The following is a 20,217-nucleotide window of genomic DNA, read 5'->3' as shown; positions in this document are numbered from 1 at the left end:
TTTTATGGCGTATATTCATTGTACACAGTATTGGATCTCATGTCGACAAGTTATTTCAAGTATATGTCATGTCATGTCTATTTGAAGGTAGAAACTGGTCATCCTTCAGGGTCTCTCTGAGAGCATTTGTCGTGTTTGAACTTCTCCTGTTTTCTGAGAGAGTGAGATGGTCTTTATCCTGCAATTCACTATGATGAGAATTATGGTACCCTTTTCGTCACTGAAAAAATGTTTTATTTGGTAGCTACCACGGCTCAGACGATACGATGAGCACTGGGCCAGGTGCCTGCCTCCCCTAAGCCCCCCAAAAAGTCACTGAACTGGATCAGCTTCCCTTCTCGGCAAGACCTGCATCATTCTCACTGACGCCTAATCCCTAAAGTAGCATATTTTAGGTTGATTTAGGAAGAACTGTCTCAATAGCAATTTCTTTAAGAACAGAGGCAGTTTTAAATTGGGTATTTGGAATACTTACAAATTTAGAAATTCGGGGTGAAGTCAGTCGTGTGCTTTAACTTGTGATGCAGGCTCACTTTGCTGTTCTGGAAACTGAAAAACATCGAAATTGAATTCAAATCAAGTACTTCAAATATTTTACAGGCGAAGCATTGCTGTGGTTGCTAGGCAACCTGACAGCCTCCCAAGCCGGGACCAGCTCACCTCCCACACTTGACCATCTCGCCCCAGCAGTGGGACGCGGAGTCGCCATTGGTCCCTAGCTCCTCTCACTGACCTTCAATTGGTCAGAGAGCCTCTCACTCCGCTCCCGTTGGCTCTCGCCGTCTCTCGCCGCCCAGCCATTGGCAGGCACGTTCTCGGGCCACCCTACGTCACCGTCTCACCCCACTTCCCCGGTCCTCCGACTTTGTCCCCGCCCCTTACCCCGCCCTTCCCTCCGCTAGGGAAAACCCTAGCGAGTCACCGCCTCTCATTTCCTTCTCATTGGCAGAAAGCGGCCCGAGGGGCGGGCGCTGCTGAGCGACTCTGCGCGCCGGGATTGGCTGCGGGAGCCGCTGTCCCGCCCCTTGCCGCCTCCCGGCGGTGCCGGAGTCGGGTGGGTCGGTGGCTATAAAGCTGCTGAGGGCGGGAGGCGCCGTGCACTGTCCTCCGTGGGTTGCTCCTTTCTTCAGCCGGGGTCCGGTCGCGTTTGGGTGAGTGTCCCGCGCGGGACGGGACAGCCGGCGGCCGAGGCGCCGCGGGCGGCGTACACGGGGAGGAGGCGATGTCCTTGACTAGGCCGGAAGGCACAGCGCTCTGCTCCGGTCAGGGTGAAGGTGTCGACCCGGTCCCGGAGGACGGGGCGCCGGGAGTGGGCTTGTGTGGGAGCTCGCGAGCCGGGGAGCCGGGGCGGACAAGGGGACCCGGACTTCGCTGTGGGCTGGCGGGGCTCCGAGAGAAGGCGAAGAGCGTTGAGGGCCCGGTGTTCTGATGACATAGTCAGAAGTCGGAGTCGCCTCTGAGGTAGCTGTGACCACCGAAGTGGGGCATCAGCAGGGGTTGAGAAGGGAGCTGGGCTGTCAGCGTTCCTCCGGTTAATGGTGGACCCCAAAGGGATGGGGAAGCCCAGGCTCAGATGCAGACTAGTAGATTGGCAGGGGGTGTGTCCTCCCTCCACGTACACCATTGATGAGAGGAAGTGGGGAGCGTTACTTTTGCCCAATTCGGGTGCACAAAATCACACCTGTGATTTAGACCTAGCCAAAGACTGATGCTCTGGACATCTTTGGTATGTGGCTTGCTTAAAATAATGAGTGAGCTCGAGTCCCTTCTCCCTCCACCTCTTTCTCCCCCCCCCCCCGTTAATATCTCCACGATATTTAATAACAACCGGCCTTAAGTGTTGTGAGGATGTGATGGTCCTGGGCCCACAGAACCTGTCACACAGATAGACTTAGGGTTAAGTGAAGGAAATTTCAAAGCCAAGTGTATGGGAATCTTTGAAAACGTGACCTTCTTTGATCCCTGGTAGAGAAAGAATTGCTTTGCGACATTCTGAAGGAGGGAATTGGGGAGTAGGTGGCAGGAGGCACCTACTTGTCCTTCTTGCCAAGCTCGCCCCTGTGGCCTTGGCCTCAGGCCATCTCTGACTGCCTTCAACTACCCACCTCTGCTGCCACCGCTCCCTCTGCTGGTGATCTGGCCTACCTGGGAGTGAGATGGTTAGCCCCTTCTGATAGCTGCCAACATTTGCTGTATTTTAGGGATGAATCATGAGAAGCAAGGCATGCTAACAGCACACCTAACTACTCATAGTTACAGATTTTTTCCTCCCAAGCTGTGGTTTAAATTTGTATTGTACAGATTCCATCAGATTGGAGACAGACTGAAAGTCTCCAAAGGTATCCACAAGTGTTTCTTTGCAGGCTGAGACTTCTGAGCAGTTTGTGTTCTTTGATCAGAATTTTACGTTTCAGCCATTTTTTTTTTTTGCATGGAGATGAAGAGCAAGGATAACCTGTCCCATGAAAAGGAGAGACTGCCTTTTCTTTGTGCCTAACCTTTGCAGGTATTTCCTAAATTAGCAGATATTTCCTGTAGTGCAATTCTGGTGTCTTCTGCAATTGCAGTTCTCAGAAGGCTTGGAAAAGCTGGGGAAGAGGGAGTATAAAGATTTATGTTTGAAGTCACTGAAGTCCATGTCATCTGGGCCTTGCATTTAATTTTTGTCTTTCATAAATGCCTCTTCTGATTGTTTATACATGTCATCTGATGGAATTGCCTTTGATGATCTTTAAACTGAGGTTTTAGCTGCATTGCTTTCAGAAGAAACATAGAATCCAAGACATTGATGGAACATGGGTTTTTCTGGATCTTCTAGAATGGTTTAATACCTGGCTGTAGTGTTCAGTATCCAGCAGAACTGTAGGTGTGGTTGAAGGACATGCTGAACTCTGTATCAGAATATACACCTTTTTACATTTATGTACTCCAGAGAGGTCAAATGTGATGATAGTTTCATTTAGAAAGGGAACACAACATCACCACTTGATTTAGGGCTTAGAAAGCCATATAGTAGACAGCTGTGTCACTTTGAAATTAAAAAGGTTGAGAAACATGTTACCTAATTAATGGCTTCATGTTAGCACTAGAATCTTCATCTGTTCAGCCTATTGCTTGGCACTTGCCAATGTTCCCTTAGTGTCTGTCAACTGAACAATAAAGAGAAAGAAAGTAACCTTTCGAAGCTCACTCTTTGCAGGGTTTGTGGGTATGTGTTGGTTCATGTGTTAATGAGTAGAAGAGGGGCAAACTTCCTTTTTTGACTTTGTTCAGATTAGGATCTGGGAATGATGCAAACCCATCCTTTGCTTTAAACAGTAGTGAGTAAGAGTCAACTTCTGTAAACTCCTAAACAATGTTTGGCTCTATAACCTTGGTTTATCTCAGAAGTAATAACAAAAACTTCCTGGTGATGGGTACTCAGGTACTTAAATCTTTAAAAAAAAATGCTCTAGAATTGTTATAGCACCAAATTCAGCCAATCTTTTAAGTACTCTTTACTGTAAAGTCTCTACAAATGGTCAGATCAATCAGATAGCTGGGCATGGTTTGTACCTTTAATTTCAGTACTTGGTGAAGCAGAGCTAAGATAGCTTGGATCTCTGCAAGTTCGAGGCCAGCCTGGGCTACATACTGAGTTCTAGGACAACAAATCTACACAGAGACCCTGTCTCGAGAAATCAATCAACCAGTAAACCAAAAAGAATCAAACTAGACTGTCCAACTCCTAACTAATATTTCAGTGGCATAGGCTATACAGACTGAACTGTGAATGATGCGTCTGGATAGGAATACAGGTCCTTGATTGGAAAACTCCGTAATTTACCTAGAAAAAGTTTTCTAGAAAAGAGAGCTTAGAAGAGAGCCTTGAAGGATGAATAGAGGCTCCCAAGCCCCATCCCATGTCCTGTTTTCAACAAGTGGAGCACTTGACACCAAGTCTTTTTTATTTGTTTATTTTTTTTATTTTTATAATATTTATTTATTAAAGATTTCTGCCTCCTTCCCGCCACTGCCATGTCTTAATGACCTGAGTTCAGTCCCCAGGACATGGAGGTAGAAGGAAAGAAGCCATGATGAGGAGTTGTCCTTTGACTCATACACAAGCCGTGGCGCATGAACACACACACATACGTACAGTAGATACGGAAATGGGACTAGACTCTCTGATTGACAGACCAGTAGTTGTGGGAGAGTCAGGGCTGTGTGTGTTTTACTTGGAGATCTAGGTACAATTGTACAGATGAGGGTAAAGACTAACAATTTTTGGTTATAGCCTCCTAAAGAAAAATGAACATTCCAGTAGCCTGGTTTTCTCTCCAGTGATGCAAGAGATCAACAAATAACTGCTTACAGTTATTCAGGGACCAGTGTTTACTAGAGCACTTGTTTGAATCAAGGCTGGTGAATGAGCTAAAAGGAGAAATTCTGTTGAGTAAGTGCAGCAAGTTCTATTAGTCTTGGCCGAATTCAGACTGCCTGTACCATGATTTGTGAGTCTCCAAGCCTTTGTTATGGTGTGTGTGGCTGCTTGCAGCTCTTTTAACTGCTTCTTGATCATCCCTGTTGATTTCCTCTTATCTGCTCCGTAAAGATGTTACAGTCTGATAACTTTAGATTTTGTCACTATGGGCTGTGTATCCTTTATCAGAAATGCTTGAGTCTGGAAGTAAACTTCATGTTTTGAAACACTTGCACACTTGTGTGTGTTTGTGTAAGGAAGGGAGAGATTGATTTTGTAGATAAGACCCAAGTCCAAAGGTAAAATTAATGTTTCACATACACCTTACACACCGAGTCTGAAGATATGGCATTCGTAGTGTTGCAAGCATTTTGACTGACCTGTCGCACGAGTTTAGGTGAGGTTTTTACACGCAGCATCATATCAGCATTGGACAACTTGGACTTTGGTGCACCTAGCCTTCAAGTTTTTCCGATCAAAGATGCAGAACTGCGCCCTGCCAGCAACTTAGAATAGAATCTGAAGCTTATGCCTCTCTGGTGGGGTCGTCTCCCAGATGCCGTTCCTCTCTTGTGAGAATCATACAGACTTTATGTCATTCCGACTATTCCTTCTCTGCATTATTAACGTGCTCAGGTTCTCTATGTGTGTCTTTCTCCCCTCCTCCTATTTCCCTCCCCAGTTTAATTAAAGTAGGAAGAGGACTGAGAGTGTGGCCAGTACTTGACTGGCAGAAGGGAGGCCCTAGGTTGATCCCAGCACTCTGAAAATCAACAAGTGGAAAAGGTGCATGGTAGTGTTTCAGGGGAAATGCCTTTGCTGCAAATTAGCCACGGCTTCAAGAAGTTAGTAAGTTGTTACACCTCAACATGGGGAAGGAATGGTATTTTCTACGCTACTGAGAAATGTCTTGACTTGGCCTCCTAAGTTTACAGATAACACAGCATAATTTGAGACAATAAGGAATAAAAGATAAGCTATTTCCTGAAAGTGTATGTACAATGCTGTACTCAAAGGCTTTCCCCCTTTGGAATGTAATATTCGCTTTTCTTACAAATTCAAGGTTTGCTTATTCTGGGGCTGTAGTAGCTCAGTGTTGTAGAGCATTTGCCTCCCGTGGAGTGTTGGTGCCTGATCTTACCAAGCAGTTCCATGTTTCATCTTCTCAACAAGCCCTTCAGAGTGAGCTGGTGGGGGCGGGTACCTTGATTTTACGGGTGAGGAAATTGAGATTCAAAGAGGTACAAATTATTGCTGAAGCTCCTTTAGTGCCAATAAGCTGAAACTGTAGGCCTCTTTATTCTAGAAGCTTGCTAGCCCCGTAGAGTTTACTTCTTTTTTTTAATCCCAGTTCATGAAAAGACCGCTACTCTCGCAGCAGAGTCCGCAGTCTGAGTGATGCTGTGATGTTGGCTCCTCAGCAGAGCCGTAAGGCTGCCACCATAAGGGCTCAAAGTACCATCTTTTTCTAAGCATGCGTTGAACTGTTTTTTGCATAATATAATTAAATAAGAAAATTCTTGCTTTAACGCTCTTTGAATTGAAGTCGTTGATTTGTGTAGTGCTGTATGACTTTAAAAGAAGTTCTCCTTTGAAACTTGTAGTGCCCGAAGGAGGAACCAGTGAGCGACCTGGAGACTGCAGTTCTCTGTCCTTCGCACAGGTATGGTGCCAGTCATGTTTTAAGGAAGGTGTTTTCTCTAGTGGGAGGGGTGTAATTTTTAATCTTAGAACTAATGACAATTTTGTGTGCCAAATCTTTTCTTCTCCTTCCCTCTCCTTTCTTTCACTATGTCACCTGGCTGGAACTTGTTGATCTGCCTGCTTCTCCCTCCCAAGCAATGGGATTTAAGACACATACCACCATGCCTTGAGACGTGTATTCCTAAAACTATTCTTAGGATTGTATGTTACCTGGAAAATTTAGTTACTGTTATAAATTCCTCTGGAGACTTTCTAATTTTGTATTTAAAAGTTAGTGTCTGCTTATAACATGAAAAATATAGGTAATAAACTTAATCTGAAATAGTCACAGGTAGGCATGCCTGCCAACAGTGTATGCATGTATTTGTTTATTTATTTATTTGCCATTTGTTGGTTTGAGGCAGGATCTTATTTGGTATCTGACTCAGTTCTGCCTTGGCCTTCCAAATGCTGAGATTTCAGTAGTTTGACCTTGCAGTCTGCACCTATAGTACTCTGGTTGAGTCCTTAGGGTTCTATGAGAACAGACAGCGGCTGCAGTGTTTAGACCAGTAATCTAGTTATTTGCAGCTATTGCAGCGCCACACAGTCTCACAGGAAAAAGATGCTGACCCTAAGCAGTAAAGGAAGAGCTGGAGAATCTGTAGGAGCTAAAAACTGTCAGGTGTGGGCCAGCAGGGAATGGCTGCAGAGAGCTCAGCCAGGATACTCATGATAGCCCAAGGCGCCAGAGCTCCAGTCCTCTGCTTTCCTCCTCCCGACTTCTTTCTTCTTTGTTCTCTCTCCTTTACTATTCACAGTGGGAGGGGAGTGCACTTCTTACCCCTAGCGAAAGGTCCAGAAAGTATCACAAGTATACAAGATTTCTTGCCTGACTTTGTTAAGACATGTAGCATCTTTTGTCCCCCAGAGAGGCGTGGTCCCTGTAGAAGGCAGAGGACCGTTTTCAGAGGGTGGTGGCTGTTGGAAAACTTTTGGTTTCCCATTTTTTGTGATAGGCATGTATGTACTTTTTGCCTCCTTTTAAAATTGAGATTGAAAGGAGAAATCTTTGTATTTTATTAGAAATTTAGAATCTTCATTTGCTGCCAGTTTTTTTTAATTGCAGGTTTCACGCCGTGAAAGATAATTTATTATCAACAATTTAAGCTATGTGAGAGAATGTTTTAACTGTTAGGTTTTCAAAGTTCTGTTTAGAAAATCACTGTGTTTTAGGAATCACCATGAATTAACCAAAATATCTCATCCCCTGGCAGGATAAGGAGTCAAAACACTATAATTCAATTGTTTCTGACCTATTCTGTCTATTCTGGTCTATTACACAGAATTTGGGAGGAGACCCAACTATAACCTTTATGCTGGAAGTTATATCAACATTCTGTTCTTCTAAATGCCACTTTCTGCTTTTCTAAATGTCACCAACTTTTTCTCTGCTGTGTCATACTGTTAGCTGGGTGTTGTCTGGTTGCTTGGTTGGTTCCCCCACCCCCATTAGAGCTGTTGTATTTCAAATGGGATAACTATTTACCAACAACACATTGAAAACATCTCTGCTACTAGGAAATCTCTGAGAATGAATAATATTGACCAAATCAGACAGCGTTCATAGATGTGCAGTGTGTGTATAGTCTGAAGCATGAGCTTGACGCCTTGTGGGCTATTTGAGCTAACCTATACTTTTGTGACAGGTGATTTGATACTTAGCAGCAACATAATCTCAGATCTTCACTAAATTTGCTAGTGAGAAAGGTATATTGCAATGTTTAGAGGTTATGGATTTGTTCATTTGATTTCAAAAAGCTTTGTAAGTCTGTAGGCAGAGGCAAGGCAGAAAGTCCCACTGTCTTCATCATGTCGCAAGCAGTTTGAAGAGGGAAAGAAGGCTGGTGAGGGGGTCACTCCGACTGCCTCTGCGGTGGGCACTCAGAAGGGAGTCTGTGGATGGGTCACCTACATGCTGTCATAGTGTCTGGGCTGGCTTCCTTCTCTGTTTACGTTTTCCTTGAGGATCTGGAGATTGAATTCAGGGCCCTGTATGTTGATCTGTTTGTCTTAATGCTAAGTTTTGAACCTTTTGCTGTATGTTATGCAGAGGACTTAATTTAGAATCTGTGCCTAGTGATGCACAGCTCCTTTGTGTCTTCATCTCAACCTCAGTGTAGTCGGGTGGGTACCAACTTTAGACAGCCATAGAATTGGCAGAGAGATTCTGTAGTAGCACCAAGTGAAGACAGCTGCGGCAAGTGCCTCTCAGCTTGTTCCTTCTGATTTAAAACACAGAAAAGGAGCTGAATATTTAGGAGATAGGAAGGTAGGGACTTTTTTATCTTGCCGAATGGTGGTGGCACACACCCTTAATCCCAGCACTCCCGGAGGCAGAGGTCAGCCTGGTCTACAAAGTGAGTTCCAGGACAGCTGGGGCTATACAGAGAAATCCTGTCTCAAAACCTTTTTTAAAAAAGGAACACTTTACTTTTCTTTTTAGGCTACCACTGGAATGATCCCCTTGTAATGTAATGTATGCTTCTGTGTCTGTTGCTAATGACACTTTTTTTTTAATGTAATGAGCACTGAACCATTGTCAGTAATTTAGGGCTTAAAGTACATAATTGGCAAATTATCACATTTAGTTGTTGTTTTCCTGTTGAGTAGTACATACACTTTGCTTGGTAAAATGGATATATGAAAGTCTAAGAAATGAAGAGATTCAAAGGCATTGGACTTAATTGAGGTTACCCAGGTCTATTAGTCTGCTTAGATACCATCACAAATTAGCCCCATATCAAATAGTACTTTAATCTGGAGGGATTAAACAACAGAATTTTTGCTTTTAGAAAGATGTATTTATTATGTATACAGTGTTCTGCCTGCATGTGTGCCTGCAGGCCACAAGAGGGCACCAGATCATCTTATAGATGGTAGTCACCATGTGGTTGCTGGGAATGGAACTCAGGACCTCTGAAAGAGCAGCCAGTGCTCTTAACCTCTGAGCCATCTCTCCAGCCCCCCAATTTTTTTTGTGTGCAAAGTTTTGGAGTACAGCTCAAGACACATGATCACTTCTTTAAAGCTCTTTTGTGGATTGGAGATGTCATGGCCCTTCATGGAAGGTACAGAATGCATGAATACAGACCTGAACCAACTCTCTAGTATCTTCTTGTAAGGGTGCTATCCAAGCTGGTAAAGGCTAGGCTCACAATCAGAAATGCTAGGGTACTGATTCCATCGTGAGGTCCCCATTCTCATGACCTCTCCTCCCAAGGACCATCTCTCCAAATGCCATACCAAAAGGGGGGGGGGATTGCCAGTTTTTCATAGTTAGAGCTTAGCATTCTATTTATTTGATAACAGTCTCACTATGTTGCCCAAGCTGTTCTTGAACTTCTGGGCTCAAGTGATCCTCCTGCTCAGCCTTCTAAGTGCTAGGTTCATATTGCCATCACTGTGTCTGCCATTTCTGAGTTTATATCGAGTTGTAATTCCCATGGAACTCTGTCTGTGTTACAGAGAATATTTATAATACAGCATCCATTGAAGAACTGTGAAAGAGTAAGAAGGTTTTGGTTCTGTCCTTTTGGTGTCTATCATAACCTCTGATATCATCATATCACAGTGGGATTCAATTTCCCCAGACTACATGGCTGCCAGACGTAAAGAGTGTGTTATAGCAAATTGTTTCTGGGAATTAAAAAAAATGCCAGGCATTGTGCCACATGCCTTTGATCCCAGATCCCAGTACTACTTGGGAGGCAGAGGCAGGTGCAGATGTTTATCTATGGGTTTGAAGCCAGCTTGGTCTATATAGTGAGTTTCAGGCTAGCTAAAGCTACACTTAGTGAGACCTATCTCAACCCTACATCCTAAAAAAAAGAAAAGAGTCTTGTGTCTAGAAGATTAAGTTTAGAGTAAGATTCTATCAAAAAAGTAAAATCTTTAACCTAGATTTTAGGTGCTTATTTATTATGTTCTGGTTTGGTTTGGTTTTTCGAGATACGATTTCTCTGTGTAGCTCTAGCTGACCTGGAACTCACTTTGTAGACCAGACTAGCCTCGAATTCACAGAGATCCACCCGCCTCCTGAGTGCTAGGATTAAAGGCGTGTGCCACCATGCCCGGCTATTATGTTTTAATATATTCACAGCCTAATGACTTGTTCTCTGAAGATGTTTAATGTTCTGAGGACCAAACCTCTGCTTTAGATATCTCCCTAGGACCTCAATAATTAACCTATAATCTTATTCTATGTTAGTGTTGAAGCAGAGTGTTGGGAGTGGCAGAGGACAGGTGATGCGGGCTTGACTTTTCCTTTTTAGTGTCAGAGTAGCAGTAGGTTGTCAGATTCTGTAGAAGATAGCAAACTGATTTGGCAAACTACATGTTTAGATGGGTGGAGAACTAAAAGTCCCATCTCTTGATCAGCATTGCCCAGCTATTACATACCTAACATGGGAACTGTGGTCTCGTAGGGTTTGAAGAATGGCTCCTGCCTTGTGTCACCGCAGCTCAGCCAGTAGGCTTGTAACCAGTTCTTCTATTAACAAGGTCCTTCACACACACCCTGTTGGAAACATCCAGACTGCTTTTTCATTTCTTGATGACTAAACCTTCTAAAGGCCTTGAGGCGCCTAGGTTAAATGACTAGTCCCAGGGTAGACGACAGTGGTCTGAAGGACTAGCTTTTTGTTGTCATTGTTTTGGTAGGTAAATCTAGACGATGGTTGATTTGTTTATACTTTTTGATAGTGGTCAGAAATAAATATTCTCTTTGATTGATCCTTCATATACTTTAAAAAAGATTTTGTTTGGTTGTTGTTGTTTTGTTTGTTTGCTTGTTTGGTTGGTTTTGGTTTTTCAAGACAGGGTTTCTCTGTAGCTTTGGAACCTGTCCTAAAACTAGCTCTTGTAGCCCAGGCTGGCCTTGAACTCACAGAGATCCACCTGCTTCTGCCTCCCCAGTGGAGGCCAGAGGGTAGCAATCCCCTGAAACTGGGGCTGCTGAAGGTTGTGAGCCATGTATGTGGGTGCTAGGAATGAAAGCCAGGTCCTCTGGAAAAGGACTCAGCTCTCTTAACTACTAAGCCATCTCTCCAGAGCCTGTCAGTCATACTTTTAAGTTATCATTTTATTTCGTAGTTACTTATTACAGAAAAATTTTATGGAAGGGTCCTTCACTTCTGTGTGTGTGTGTGTGTGTGTGTGTGTGTGTGAGAGAGAGAGAGAGAGAGAGAGAGAGATGCTAGGGATTGAACCCAGAGTCTTGCACACTTTAGGCAAGTGTTCTGCCACTGAACTATATATATCCCAGCCCTTAAATGATGTTCTAAGTCTTAAGATACCCGGTGTTGAGTAAGGTGGAAGCCTTTCTAAAAGGCTATAATTTAAGATAATAAATCATACTCCTTTCATGAAGTTGCTGCTTTGCATATTTTTAACTGACTGCCCCCAATACAATGTGCTGAACTTAGAGAATCTGCAGTAATCCAGGTGACTTGAATTCTCACCATCTGTTTTGCAGCCTTGAACCTGAAAAGTCAGCAACCTAAGATCTAAAACTATGGACTTTTTTTCTTTGCACAGCTCTTTCACCATGCCTGGGTCACTTCCATTGAATGCAGAAGCTTGCTGGCCAAAAGACGTTGGAATTGTTGCCCTTGAGATCTACTTTCCTTCTCAATATGTTGATCAAGTTGAGTTGGAAAAATATGATGGTGTAGATGCTGGAAAGTATACCATCGGCCTAGGGCAGGCCAGGATGGGCTTCTGCACGGATCGAGAAGACATCAACTCTCTTTGCCTGACTGTGGTTCAGAATCTGATGGAGAGAAATAGCCTGTCCTATGATTGCATTGGGCGGCTAGAAGTCGGAACAGAGACAATCATCGACAAATCAAAATCAGTGAAGTCGAATTTGATGCAGCTGTTTGAGGAGTCTGGGAATACAGATATAGAAGGAATAGATACAACTAATGCCTGCTATGGAGGCACAGCTGCGGTCTTCAACGCTGTGAACTGGATCGAATCCAGCTCTTGGGATGGTATGTTCCATGTCTGCATTCTGAACCAGAGACAAAAGCAAACAAACACATAGACACGCACATAGCCCTCCTTGAGGATGTGTAGACCTGATACCTCTTCTGTTTAGGGTTAAGGATGGAACTCAGGGTCTCTAGCACTGCATAGTGTCTCCAGCCCTCCAGTGGCTATTTAGACAGTGCTGTGTGTTAACTAGTACTAGCTGTAACAATTCAAATAATCCAGTGGCTATTTAGACAGTGTTGTGTGTTAACTAGTACTAGCTGTAACAATTCAAATAATTCAGAAAGATGACTGTGACTTTCAGCTTATGTGAACTGTTTACTTTAGGAGCAGTAATAGGAAAAAATTATCCATTCAAAATTTAGACAGAAAGCTTTGTTTTTTTTTTTTTTTCTTTTACTAGTGTAAGGAAAGCATATTCTGGGGAAAATATAACCGACCTTTGAGTTCACATGTGTGGTCTTGATCACTCTGCATTAATTTTTTCAGGACGGTATGCTCTGGTAGTTGCAGGAGATATTGCTATCTATGCCACAGGAAATGCCAGACCTACAGGTGGCGTCGGAGCTGTGGCTCTGCTAATTGGGCCAAATGCTCCTTTAATTTTTGAACGAGGTGAGTATTTGAGAAGACATTTATTTTTTGTGGTGCGGAACTTGAACCTTGGGCCTTGTGCATGGTAGGCAAGCGTTCTTCACCTGAGCTTTATCCCAGGCCCCTTGTTTTTAAATGTCGAGACATTGGTTATCACTGCATGCTGCAGGCTGACCTGGAGCTCTCTGTGTAGCCCAGGGATGCCTGCAGCCTTGCTCCTTCTATTTTCGCTTCTAATTACCTGGGATTACGCAGGTATCTAGACCTCCATACACAGGTCTGTGATAGCAGGTCCAGCTAATTTATTTGTATTTACTTGTTTCAGTGACACAACATTCTGAGGAATTCGAGCGTAGTAGAAGCTACCACTGGCTGAATGTTTATTGACTGACAAGTGCTTTATGTGTTATCACTTTATCTTTGTTCCTTTTGTCCAAAAGGTAGTGTTGTCTTCCCCCTACCAAGAAATCAAATGGGCTGAGGTAGAGTTGAAAAAATAACTTAGAGTAGTGATTGACAGGTTCACTTATCCTCAAGACAACCACATCATTTCGTAATTTTGCTTAGAAAACTTGCAGCAGTCTTGGGACTACCCATGGTGCTCCAGGTTTTATTTAATTTTGACTTCACCTTGCACTTTCTATGCTGAAGTGCTATGGGTTGACTGACTGAGAAGAGCGCGTAAATAAGGCAGTGTGCTGCTACAGTGCCCGCATCGTGAAGCAGGAGTGGATCAGCATCTTCTGTTTGGTTCTGTAGGTCTCCGTGGGACACACATGCAGCATGCCTATGACTTCTACAAGCCTGACATGCTGTCCGAATACCCTGTCGTAGATGGGAAGCTCTCCATACAGTGCTACCTCAGTGCACTGGACCGCTGCTACTCTGTCTACCGCAAGAAGATCCGTGCCCAGTGGCAGAAAGGTGGGTTTTCCTCCGACCCCATTTCTTGTACTGCGTTCTGGTGTCTGCAGAGCAGTAGTAATGTGACTATAATGAGAGACTTCTTGGTGAACTAAATATCATTTTCCCATAGTCGCTGAGAGTGTGTGATTTAGGGAAAGACGGAAGTATTTTTCTAAAACTTCAGTTGATTTATCAATTACATTACAAAGTAAAATTGAACTTCGTTAATTTTGAGAAAAGTATTTAAACAAGTTTTAGTTTTCAACTATTTTTCAGAGGCAACTGTCTAAAAAGTTAGTTTTTTCTTATTACAGTTTGACTTTAGAGAAGAGAGGGTTAAAAATAATTCAAGATAAATATTGAGGCCGGCGGTGGTGGCGCACGCCTTTAATCCCAGCACTCGGAAGGCAGAGGCAAGCGGATCTCTATGAGTTCAAGGCCAGCCTGGTCTACAAGAGCTAGTTCCAGGACAGAAACCAAAAAGCTACGGAGAAACCCTGTCTCGAAAATCCAAAAAAAAAAAAAAAAAAAAAAGATAAATATTGAGGAACATAGTAGCCACAAAAAGGATCATTGTATAGTGGTATATAAAATACACTGTTTTACAGAAAATATGTAACAATCCTTGCTATTTGTACTATACTTAATAGTGTATGTTAAATGTCATTCTTTAAAGGTAGTGTTTCATGAGCTAGAGTCTGGTTTTATAACCTGGACTGGCTTCAAACTCATGGTCCTCCTTCATCAGGCTTAATTGTGTTTTTAATAGGCCAGTGATATTTCAGCTTTTTTATTAGAACCCCACAGTATATGTTTTTATGTGTACATATCTGAACAGAGGCAGAAGTGCCATGAAATGACCCATGCTGCAAATTAATGCAGCTTGCCATTTTTCTGTTCTTTAGAGAAAGAGAGGCTGATCAACTGATGTGCTAATAGGTTATGACTCTTAGAGCTGAAAATCAATGATGTGGTCATACGTAACTGAGTGTCTTGTTTAACTACACATTCTAAACCATTGAGCAGTTTCATAAGATAGGTTGGGGTTGCTGTTTAAGGACCTGGGTGAGTAGCTCTTCTGTCTCCATCCCCTCTGCTCTCTTTGCAGTGCAGTAAAAAAACTTGTTTCCACTCTTAAGATTAGTGAGTAAGTAAAGACAGAAACATCCTGAAGTCGAGCTGGCCTCTGTGCATTTCATGGTTTCCTTGTTCTTCTGTTCCAGAGGGAAACGATAAAGATTTCACCCTGAATGATTTTGGCTTCATGATCTTTCACTCGCCATATTGTAAACTGGTGCAGAAATCTCTAGCTCGGATGTTCCTGAATGACTTTCTTAATGATCAGAACAGAGATAAAAACAGTATTTACAGTGGCCTGGAAGCCTTTGGGTAAGAAAGCTGTTATGTGCTTATTTTAAATGTTTATTTGTATATCACCCTTCCCCTGCTGGGATCCTCCCCAACCCCTGTGGCAGGAAAAGAGCAGCTTGCTACACCCAGGAGCAGGTCTGGGGCTGCTAGAAGCTCCATGCAGGGGGCTGGAGGCGGCTCACAAAGGCTTGCCTTCCAGAGCACTGCCCCCTAGTTTTTCTGCCAGGGTGCCGCGGTGACCACCTAGTAGCAGTTTGCTTGTAATTCATGCTTGATTCCTGTCATCTCTTTTTTGATGGCATCCTTGGAGCTGGTATAGATCATTCACTCTTAAGGAGTACAGTCTCTGGCCCAGAAGATGAACACAGTTCCTCCTTGCTCTTCTTGGTCTCATAGGTTGCTAAATTGATAGACAGGGCTGGTTTTGAAAGACTTCCATTCTGTGTTTAGTGGCTGCAAAGCTTCAGTGAATCTGTTAGCCTATTAGTCTGTCAGTATCAAGGTGTCTTCACTTGATGATAGCCACGTCAGGCAAAGAACTTAGAAGTGGCTAGCATCATTTATACAATTACCTTGATGCTCCCTGACTTTTAATTAGTGGCAAAACAAAATCCTATGTGTTCATAGATTTGAATATTAATTGCGACAACTACTAATAAAATAAAAGCATGGTGTTTAGATGCCGTATAATTGTCTCCTTAAATATGCTCTTCCAGGGATGTTAAGTTGGAAGATACATACTTTGACAGAGATGTGGAGAAGGCATTTATGAAGGCTAGTTCTGATCTGTTTAACCAGAAAACAAAGGCGTCTCTGCTCGTATCAAATCAGAATGGGAATATGTACACGTCTTCTGTGTATGGGTCCCTCGCTTCTGTTCTGGCACAGTAAGTAGAAGCTGCGGTTCCCTGACTCCTCTTCTGACTGCTCTTTATCTTCAGGTCTGCTCAGCTGCCGTCTACTGTTGGAGGGTATACAGGTTCAGGCTGCCGTTCTTCCCTGAGTACCTGCAGTTGAACCACAAGTCCTTAATGATGAGGGTTTATGTGTGGTTCAGTAACCTTACTAAGCCCCATCATTTCCTAAAAGACGTAAGCTTTTGTTTGGAGTATGTACTCTAATACTAAATCCTCAGGTCAGACTCCTTATGCAGTATTACCACTCCTAGATCTACAGGAACATTAAAGAAGCAGGGAATGGTGGCACTCACCTGTAATCCCAACACATAGGAAGCGGAGGCAGGAAGATTGTTAGTACAAGCCCAGCCTGTGTGGGCGGACCATGAACCAGAAAAACAAACCAAAGGAGCTTTAAGTTAGAGCTTGTGTTTAGCTCTGGACTGCTTGAGTGGCTCCTAACAAGATGTCATTTGTATCTGTTAAGTTTGCCCTTTTGTCCCTTACACAGGTACTCGCCTCAGCAGTTGGCAGGGAAGAGGATCGGAGTGTTCTCTTATGGGTCTGGCTTGGCTGCCACTTTGTACTCCCTTAAAGTCACGCAAGATGCCACCCCAGGTAAGTGCTGGGTCTTTCAGCAAGGGCACATTGCCAGCAAACCCGCTGTGGTCAGTTGGGTTCAGTAGTCACTCTGATCAATCATTCCATTCTCAATTTCATATCTTCTTGCCACATAAATTTGTACTCTCTACCCTACAAATCTGCCTTAATATAGCTAATAGAGCACATTTTCCCCTGTGGTTTTGACTGTATTGAAGCAAGCATTTGTGCTTTCCTTGAGAAAGGAGGAGGAAAAACACTGAGGAAAAACTTAGGAAAACCTGGCATCATTGAAAATTATACTGAGGATTAACTATAGACAAGTTCATACTTATAGTTTCAAATGCCAGGTGTTACTTAACTTGTAGACTAGCTGATACCAAATAACATCTAGTCGGAGGTGGTAGGAAGTTGTGTCAAGATAGATCTATATTTTAGCTAGACAATAGCCAGAAGTTGTTAAGAGACAAGAAGTTATTTGCATTTGGCAACATTTTATTAACTTTGTTGGAGACATACTGCTCTGTTTTCTAATGTTGAACTTCCTTGCTCCTTTAGGATCCGCTCTTGACAAAATAACAGCAAGTTTATGTGATCTAAAATCAAGGCTCGACTCGAGAACTTGTGTGGCGCCGGATGTCTTTGCTGAAAACATGAAGCTGAGGGAGGACACGCACCACCTAGGTAAGCTTCTGAGTTTGTAGGCTGACTGTACAGTCACGGGGAACACGGCACACAAGGCTCGGGGAGTGCTGATGTGACGGCAGTGAAAGCTGCAGAGGAAGGTGAAAACTCTGAGTTTGTGGCCAGATGGGTCATATCGTGAGTAACTTGGTGTCCTGCTTTCTCTTCAGCCAACTATATTCCCCAGTGTTCAATAGATTCGCTCTTTGAAGGAACGTGGTACCTAGTTAGAGTGGATGAAAAGCACAGAAGAACTTACGCTCGGCGCCCCTCCACCAATGGCCACAATTTGGAGGAAGGAGTGGGACTTGTACATTCAAACACAGCAACAGAGGTCAGTCACTCCCGTGTGTCTGGGATTCGGAGCCCTAACAGATACCACGACTTAGAGAAATATCAGTAAAGCAGGGGGGAATCAGGGTTCCGAGGCTAGCTGTGCCGACTCCAGCTGTGGAGCAATATGGAGGAGGACGCTGAGCCTCTCGTACTTCTCTGAGGCTTTCAGAAGTGACGGCGATAGCTGTGGCCCAAATTCCTGTTGTGTGTGAGGCACTCTGCTTACATTCATTTTATAGCCCTCAGAAACCTTACAGTAACCTCTTTGATGTTTACAAATGATACTAACTCCAGAGTGAGGCCCCGAGAAGTCAGCATTAGAGCAGTAAGTGGTAAAGCCAGTGGAATCACTAGTTCTCCTATTCGTTACAGCTCCTCTGGTGAGCGTGTAATCTTGCTGTTAAACCAGGTGGGCGGCACCTCAAGCTAGTGTCTGAGTTGCGAGTAGATGTTACAGCAAGCGCAGTCTTGGGAGGCCCTCCTCTCGTAACATGAGTAATGGCAGTCATCTCACTCTAAGGTCTGTCTCGGGTGTTGAGCTTCTCCTTGGAAAGCTGTATAGAATGTGAGTGTCAGCGTCAGCCTCTGAATTTGTCCTTTAGTAGGTTCTCTGTAGGTAATTTAATGAGTCCTATGATTGATAGTGAAAAAGTTACAAAAGCCAACAACTGTTTTCTTTTCATTTTAGCATATTCCAAGCCCTGCTAAGAAAGTGCCAAGACTCCCTACCACAGCAGCAGAGGCGGAATCAGCTGTCATCAGCAACGGGGAGCACTAAGAGCTTTGTGGGGTGGAAGGCTTCACAGTGGCCTGGGGCTGGGATGGGGAATGGAAACAGTTGGAGGATTGGCTGTCTGGGGACAATTTTAAAGATTACATGTTGCTTAAAGTGTAATGTAACTGAATGTAACTGACACAGAGCCTAGAAAACTGTTGTGTTCTTGGAAAAGTCTTTGCTGAACTTGCTAACACGTTTCCTGTTGTGGTCTGGCCAATGGTGAATGTACTGCAATGATGTTAAAGGGCTCTGAAAAACTCTATACCTCTCTGGATGTTCATATGCATGCAGTTTAGTTTGCAAACATGGCATGAACTGACTGCTTCTGTCGACGATAGCGGAGGTACTAGTGTCCGATTTTAAAAAACGGTTTTTTTTTAATGTGTAAGAATTTTGTACTTTAACAAATAAAAAAAGTACCTGTACCTTTTTTGAAAAACTTTTCTAGGTTGCGGATTGTGGAATTTAAATGTTACACATAAACCATGCTTGAAAATGGCAAGGCAAATACTATCTTTTTTGAAGGTTTGTAAATCCTGAAGAGAGACAAAGGTAATGGTTCTAGGATCTGGAGGTTTGTAAATCCTGAAGAGAGACAAGGGTAATGGTTCTAGGATCTGGAGGAACCATCATTGAGAAAGGTTAGCTGTGATCACGTGAGCAAAAAGATGTTGGCTCTGAGCAGGCCTCTGCCACAGCAAATGGTTGGTTCTCCTGAGCACTGTGGACACAGCCTGGGAACTGGTTCCAGCCGGTTCCTGGTGACTGGAGCTGGTGTGAGGAAGCAGCCCTGAGCACCCTGCTGGCAAGGAGGAGGTGGAGAGTGGGAAGGACGAGGCAGGGTATTATTAGGTTACAGTGTTACAAGTCCAGTTGATAGGCCAACAGCTTAAATTCACGGGACACCTTTTTTCTTTGTAGTTTGTATATTTTTGTGTTTTGTTTGTTTTTGTATCTGTCCAATAAAAATAAGAATATAACCCACAATATCACATAGTGAAAGTTTCATATGTATAGTCTGACCAGCCAAAAGGAATATTCACTTCAAGATCTAAAAGTAGAATTCATAACATTTCCCCTTAACTTTCACTTTTAAAACAACAAAAACTACCACATGAGATGAAAAAGGAAATCCCTTGGAACGTTCTCTGGGTGATGTTGGTGCTGAACATGACATGAGCCTCATAAACTGTAAAACAGAGATAGTTGGAACTAATGGACAGAACTAAATTCTTTAAACTTTATTTGCTGTTCAATTCTGTGAAGTTTCAGTTATCTAAACTAAACACATAAATGTGTAATGTTTCAGATTGCAAGGTAATATGTAATGTAGCATTTGTAATATATTCTTGTGAATATTAACCAGTAGAATTTTGATTTGTACAGTTTTAATTGGTTAAAATGATTTCATTTTAACATCCACTGCTATAGATTAATGATGTACGTTCAGATTTAAAGAATGGTGGGGAAACAGTGCATGTAATTCTTTTTGCAAGTATTGAGATTTCTGTATGTTTGGAAGAGAGTAATTTAATGTTTGAGTGCCAAGAAGTGGGTTTTCTCAGAGTCCATTGCCGGCAATGGGCAAGCCTGGCGATACTGGCACGGAGCATTGACCATACATACACCTTACTAACAGCAAGGTGAATAACTTTGAAATAAAGTTTTAGGCAAATATTTCAGATATCTGAGTCTTCTTTCCTTTTCTGAGCCTGGAGTCAGCAGATAGCTCTTTTTAGATCTGAGCCTTCAGTTGACCACTCTCCTACTTGTTCCTCAGACACATCCAAGCCCGTTTAAGCGACACACTCTGCTTACGCCAGAGGTAAATGTGTCCCATGTGTGGTCTC

The 20,217-nt window shown here is 43.2% G+C and overlaps 1 protein-coding gene across 2 annotated transcripts; it reads left to right on the top strand.

Annotated features, from left to right (window-relative positions):
- The first annotated feature begins 1,024 nt into the window (after nucleotides 1-1,024).
- On the top strand, nucleotides 1,025-20,049 carry Hmgcs1 (3-hydroxy-3-methylglutaryl-CoA synthase 1). 2 transcript variants are annotated; one of them, XR_005973797.1, is made up of 12 exons: nucleotides 1,025-1,151; nucleotides 6,067-6,125; nucleotides 11,744-12,201; nucleotides 12,692-12,817; nucleotides 13,556-13,720; nucleotides 14,926-15,091; nucleotides 15,790-15,960; nucleotides 16,481-16,587; nucleotides 17,128-17,253; nucleotides 17,424-17,587; nucleotides 18,278-18,892; nucleotides 18,942-20,049. XR_005973797.1 is itself a non-coding variant. In XM_041646373.1 (11 exons), exons 3-11 carry the CDS (start codon nucleotides 11,754-11,756, stop codon nucleotides 18,365-18,367), a joined length of 1,563 nt encoding a protein of 520 aa, XP_041502307.1. In that variant the 5' UTR covers nucleotides 1,025-1,151; nucleotides 6,067-6,125; nucleotides 11,744-11,753; the 3' UTR covers nucleotides 18,368-20,049. The 2 variants fall into 2 exon arrangements, 1 of the variants encoding a protein (XP_041502307.1); XM_041646373.1 differs by having other exon boundaries at nucleotides 18,278-20,049.
- The last annotated feature ends 168 nt before the right edge of the window (nucleotides 20,050-20,217 follow it).

This window comes from Microtus oregoni, unplaced genomic scaffold (genome assembly GCF_018167655.1).
Source record: "Microtus oregoni isolate MIOR12 unplaced genomic scaffold, Mior012 000132F_ref0000261, whole genome shotgun sequence".
Lineage (NCBI taxonomy): Eukaryota > Metazoa > Chordata > Mammalia > Rodentia > Cricetidae > Microtus > Microtus oregoni.
Note: the sequence above shows the minus strand (reverse complement) of the source record. Positions and strands in the feature narration are given on the sequence as shown.